This window comes from Tachyglossus aculeatus, chromosome 9 (genome assembly GCF_015852505.1).
Source record: "Tachyglossus aculeatus isolate mTacAcu1 chromosome 9, mTacAcu1.pri, whole genome shotgun sequence".
Taxonomy (NCBI): domain Eukaryota; kingdom Metazoa; phylum Chordata; class Mammalia; order Monotremata; family Tachyglossidae; genus Tachyglossus; species Tachyglossus aculeatus.
In genome coordinates, this window is record NC_052074.1 from 2,549,441 (window position 1) to 2,555,440 (window position 6,000).

At 55.9% G+C, this 6,000-nt stretch overlaps 1 protein-coding gene across 2 annotated transcripts in view; it reads left to right on the forward strand.

Moving 5' to 3' along the window:
• The window catches only part of FOXN2 (forkhead box N2), a 35,310-nt gene extending 30,896 nt beyond the window's left edge, over nt 1–4,414 (forward strand). For both annotated transcript variants that reach the window (XM_038751690.1, XM_038751691.1), the window contains exon 5: nt 4,011–4,414. In XM_038751690.1, coding sequence (XP_038607618.1) covers nt 4,011–4,414 — 404 coding nt within the window. The remainder of the gene's footprint in view (nt 1–4,010) is intronic.
• Nucleotides 4,415–6,000: the final 1,586 nt, after the last annotated feature.

The following is a 6,000-nucleotide window of genomic DNA, read 5'->3' on the forward strand; positions in this document are numbered from 1 at the left end:
CCCCCAGCGCTTAGAACAGTGCTTTGCACATAGTAAGCGCTTAATAAATGCTATTATTAGTAGTATTATTATTATGGGTTCAAATCCCCGCTCCGCCTGTCAGCTTTGTGACTTTGGGCAACTCACTTCACTTCTCTGGGCCTCAGTTCCCTCATCTGGAAAATGGGGGTGAAGACTGTGAGCTCCATGTGGGACAACCTGCTGACCTTGTATCCTCCCCAGTGCTTAGTACAGTGCTTTGCACATAGTAAGCGCTTAACAAATACCAAAATTATAATTATTAGAGAGCAAGTCAGTGATTCTATCGCACTTTGGATTTTCCGAGCGACTCTCCGGGAAGATGCAACGTGGCCTAATCAATCAGTGGTATTTATTGAGCGCTTGCCGTGGGCAGAGCACTGTACTGAGCGCTTGGGAGAGTATGATTCAGCAGAGTTAGCGGACACGTTCCCTGCCCATAATAACAGTAATGATGGCATTTATTAAGCGCTTACTATGAGCAAAGCACTGTTCTAAGCGCCGGGGAGGATCCAGGGTGAGCAGGTTGTCCCACGGGGGGGCTCCCAGTCTTCATCCCCATTTTCCAGATGAGGTGACTGAGGCCCAGAGAAGTGAGGTGACTTGATCAAAGTCACGCAGCTGACAAGGGGCGGAGGCGGGATTAGAACCCAGGACCTCTGACTCCCAAGCCCGGGCTCTTTCCACTGAGCCACGCCGCTTCTCTAATGAGCATAAGGAGCTTAAAGTCTAGAGGGAAGAGAAGCGGCGTGGCTCAGTGGAAAGAGCCCGGGCTTGGGGAGTCAGAGGTCCTGGGTTCTAATCCCGGCTCCGCCACTTGTCCGCTGTGTGGCCTTGGGCAAGTCACTTCTGTGGGCCTCAGTTCCCTCATCTGGAAAATGGGGATTAAAAGCGTGAGCCCAGAGAATAATAATAATAATAATGGCATTTATTAAGCGCTTACTATGTGCAAAGCACTGTTCTAAGCGCTGGGGGGGTTACAAGGTGATCAGGTTGTCCTTCGTGGGGCTCACAGTCTTCATCCCCATTTTCCAGATGAGGTCCCTGAGGCCCAGAGAAGTGAAGTTGGGTAGGAACCATTTCTAGATGTTGCCAACTTGGACTTCCCAAGCGCTTAGTACAGTGCTGTGCACACAGTAAGCGCTCAATAAATACGATTGATTGATTGATTGATTGCCCCTGCCCCTCTAGACTGTAAACCCGGTGTGGACAGGGATTGTCTCTCTATGGCCGTGTTGTAATAATAATAATAATGTTGGTATTTGTTAAGCGCTTACTATGTGCAAAGCACTGTTCTAAGCGCTGGGGCAGATACAAGGGAATCAGGTTGTCCCCCGTGGGGCTCACAGTCTTCATCCCCATTTTCCAGATGAGGGAACTGAGGCCCGGAGAAGTGAAGTGACTTGCCCAAAGTCACACAGTTGACAAGTGGCGGAGCTGGGAGTTGTACTTTCCAAGCGCACACAGTAAGCGCTCAATAAATCCGATTGAATGAATGAATAATGACTGGACAGGCGCATTCCCTGCCCACAACGAGCTTACGGTCTAGAGAAGCTGGAGAAGCAGCGTGGCTCAGTGGAAAAGAGCCCGGGCTTTGGAGTCAGAGGTCATGGGTTCAAATCCCGGCTCCACCACTCGTCCGCTGTGTGACATTGGGCAAGTCACTTCACTTCTCTGTGCCTCAGTTCCCTCATCTGTGAAATGGGGATTAAGACTGTGAATCCCACGTGGGACAACCTGATCACCTTGTATCCCCCCAGCGCTTCGAACAGTGCTTCACACCTAGTACATGCTTAATAAATGCCATTATCAGCACTTAGAACAGTGCTTTGCACATAGTAAGCGCTTAATAAATGGCATCATTATTATTATTATTATTGGGCAAGTCACTTAACTCTCTGTGCCTCAGTTCCCTCATCTGTCAAATGGGGATGAAGACTGTGAGCCCCCCGTGGGACAACCTGATCACCTTGTTACCTCCCAAGCATTTAGAACAGTTCTTTACACATAGTAAGCGCTTAATAAATGCCATCATCATTATTATTATGATTATTATTTATTATAATGGCATTTGTTAAGCGCTTACTATGTGCAAAGCACTGTTCTAAGCGCTGGGGGGATACAAAGTGATCAGGTTGTCCCACGCGGGGCTCACAGTCATCACCCCCATTTTACAGAGGAGGTAACTGAGGCTCGGAGAAGTGAAGTGACTTGCCCAAGGTCACACAGCAGACATGGAGCGGAGCCGGGATTCGAACCCACGACCTCTGACTCCAAAGCCCGGGCTCCTTCCACTGAGCCACGCTGCTTCTCTATTATTATTATTAGAGAGCCCGCTTAGCGTGGCCGTGCCGCTCTGTGCTTCCCCGGCGCCCAGTATAGTGCCCCGCGCACAGTAAGCGCCCAATAAATCCGATTGAATGAATGAATAATGACTGGACAGGCGCATTCCCTGCCTAGCCATTATTATTATTATTGGGCAAGTCACTTAACTTCTCTGTGCCTCAGTTCCCTCATCTGTCAAATGGGGATGAAGACTGTGAGCCCCCCGTGGGACAACCTGATCACCTTGGATCTCCCTCAGTGCTTAGAACAGTGCTTGGCACATAGTAAGCGCTTCATAAATGCCATCATTATTATTATTAGAGAGCCCGCTTAGCGTGGCCGTGCCGATCTGTACTTCCCCGGCGCCTAGTATAGTGCCCCGCGCACAGTAAGCGCCCAATAAATCTGATTGAATGAATGAATAATGACTGGACAGGCGCATTCCCTGCCCAGCCATTATTATTATTATTATTATTGGGCAAGTCACTTAACTTCTCTGTGCCTCAGTTCCCTCATCTGTCAAATGGGGATGAAGACTGTGAGCCCCCCGTGGGACAACCTGATCACCTTGTATCTCCCTCAGTGCTTAGAACAGTGCTTGGCACATAGTAAGCGCTTCATAAATGCCATCATTATTATTATTAGAGAGCCCGCTTAGCGTGGCCGTGCCGCTCTGTGCTTCCCCGGCGCCTAGTATAGTGCCCCGCGCACAGTAAGCGCCCAATAAATCCGATTGAATGAATGAATAATGACTGGACAGGCGCATTCCCTGCCTAGCCATTATTATTATTATTGGGCGAGTCACTTAACTTCTCTGTGCCTCAGTTCCCTCATCTGTCAAACGGGGATGAAGACTGTGAGCCCCCCGTGGGACAACCTGATCACCTTGTATCTCCCTCAGTGCTTAGAACAGTGCTTGGCACATAGTAAGCGCTTCATAAATGCCATCATTATTATTATTAGAGGGCCCGCTTAGCGTGGCCGTGCCGCTCTGTGCTTCCCCGGCGCCTAGTATAGTGCCCCGCGCACAGTAAGCGCCCAATAAATCCGATTGAATGAATGAATAATGACTGGACAGGCGCATTCCCTGCCCAGCCATTATTATTATTATTATTATTGGGCAAGTCACTTAACTTCTCTGTGCCTCAGTTCCCTCATCTGTCAAACGGGGATGAAGACTGTGAGCCCCCCGTGGGACAACCTGATCACCTTGTTACCTCCCAAGCGTTTAGAACAGTTCTTTACACATAGTAAGCGCTTAATAAATGCCATCATTATTATTATTATTATTATAATGGCATTTGTTAAGCGCTTACTATGTGCAAAGCACTGTTGTAAGCGCTGGGGGGATACAAAGTGATCAGGTTGTCCCACGCGGGGCTCACAGTCATCACCCCCATTTTACAGAGGAGGTAACTGAGGCTCGGAGAAGTGAAGCGACTTGCCCAAGGTCACACAGCAGACATGGAGCGGAGCCGGGATTCGAACCCACGACCTCTGACTCCAAAGCCCGGGCTCCTTCCACCGAGCCACGCTGCTTCTCTATTATTATTATTAGAGAGCCCGCCTAGCGTGGCCGTGCCGCTCTGTGCTTCCCCGGCGCCTAGTATAGTGCCCCGCGCACAGTGGGCGCCCAATCAATCCGATCGAACGCCCCTTCTCCGCAGGCGAGAAGCCCCCGCCGGCCAAGGCGGGCCCGCCCAAGAAGAGGAGCCACGGCAGCGCCTTCGGCCCCTCGGCGCGGCCCCGCGAGCCCGACTGGCCGGAGGGGCCCGACGGGGGGCCGCGGGAGGACCACAACTACAGCGCCAGCGCCGCCGTGCCCGCCCCGGCCTCCCCGGGGGATGCCCGTCGCCATGACGACGACGCCGCCGAGGACCAGGGCCCCCCGTGCCCGCGGAGGTCCGGCCCGGGCCCCGGGCGGAGCGGGCAGCAGGCCCGCGGGGAGGGCGGCCAGGAGATCGACGAGGAGCTGAAGGAGGCGGCCGGCTCCCTGCTCCACCTCGCCGGCATTCGCACCTGCCTCCTAAGTACTGCCAAGGCCCGCAGCCAGAAGCAGCGGAAAAAATAGGCCGGGAGCGGGCGGGGGGCACCGGGCCGGGGCGGGAACCCCCCCCCCCCCCCCGCCGTCATCGCTCCCTGCACGTGCCACGCGCGCGGCGATACCCTTCTCCTCTCGGGGAGATCAAAGCCATAATGGACCCGTTAGCTCCGGGGAGGGGGACACGCGAGAATGGCCCCCTTTGGATCTTGCCCCCCCCGTTTTATTTCATTTTGGGGGTCTGTTTAAATCACTGCCGAGGGAAAACCGAGTCCGTCGGCCTTCCTCCCCGCAACGTTAGCCAGCCCGGGGCGGGGGGCTCCCGCTCCGCCTCATTTCCCTTCCCACTGCCGAGCGGATGGATCGGAATCGTTAGGGCCGTCTCCCTTCCCTCCGTCTCCCCCACCTCGCTCGCCCCGTCTGCCAGGGGGAAGCGGGGTCGGGGCAGTTCTCAGGACTCGCGCCGTCGGGCGAAAGCAAAGCGGGTTCGGTTGGAGTCGGGAAGAGATCCGGGACGGGACGATTTTTCTCCCCGGCCGACAGGCCGAGCGGATTTAGGTCCCGTGTCCCCCGTCTCCCCGGGATCGCCCCGTCCCCGGAGCGACGGGGGCGTCCACGGGGCACCCGGTCCCTCGTGCCGGCCTCCGGGCACTAAGATAACCTCTCGACTCTCTCCCCTCTCCCGGCGGGGTCTTAGCCGGAACGGAGCCAAACCAAGAACGGGATGGCGGGAGCTCCGGAATGACCCGGAATGGCTCCCTTGGGGCCCTCGATCGCCGGGCTCACGCGAGCCGCGGGCGAGCGCCGTTGGGCGATACGGCGCGGTGCCAAGCTCTTCCCAGGGTGGACCAGAGCCATCGATCTCAGGGGGGGCGGGTCCCGCGGACACGGGCTCCCGCCGGCCGCCCCGTCCTTCCGTCCCCCCGTCTTCCTTTTCCGATTCCCGGCGGTGCCAACCTTGTGGGGGCAAAGGTCAGATGCGCCCAAGCGCGTTTCCCAGACGAGGACCGGGCTCCCCCCACGCTCCGTCGGCGGGTGGAAGCCTCGGGCCCGGCGGCCCCCTGGTCCTGGAGGGTGCTGATAAAATAGCCATCCTGCTAGCCAAATAGCCAACACGCCCCCAAAATACGTAGCAACCTGGTGTAAGCCGGAAGGGCTTCGGTTTAGGGAAGGCCCGGTCGTGTCTTGGGGCCGGCGCAGGGCGGGAAACCGGGAAGAAGACCGGGCATCCTCTCCGGGGAAGAATCGCCGGGAAAAATCGACCCGCCGACGGGTCCCGGAGGCGGCGTTTTCACGGACCCGATGTCCCGGTGCCGAAGGCAAAGCCCCCACGGCCCTCAGGGCCGGCGGGAAAAGCGAGGGGCCCGTCCTCTGTCCCCGTGCTTTTCCACCCAGTACGACTCATCCCAGGGAGAGGCCCTTTTGTATATAGTTTTACCTAGTGACTTCATTATTTTCTTCCCCTTTTTCGTGGGGCCGGGGAGGGGACGCTTTCCGCGACACGACACGCAGGGTTGGTATCGGGAGATCTGTTCAAATCGGGGTTTTGAAGCGGGCCGGGAGGTCCGTGCGAATCCGTTTCGGTTGATTTTTGCTTTAGAGAGTTGAGGAAGCTT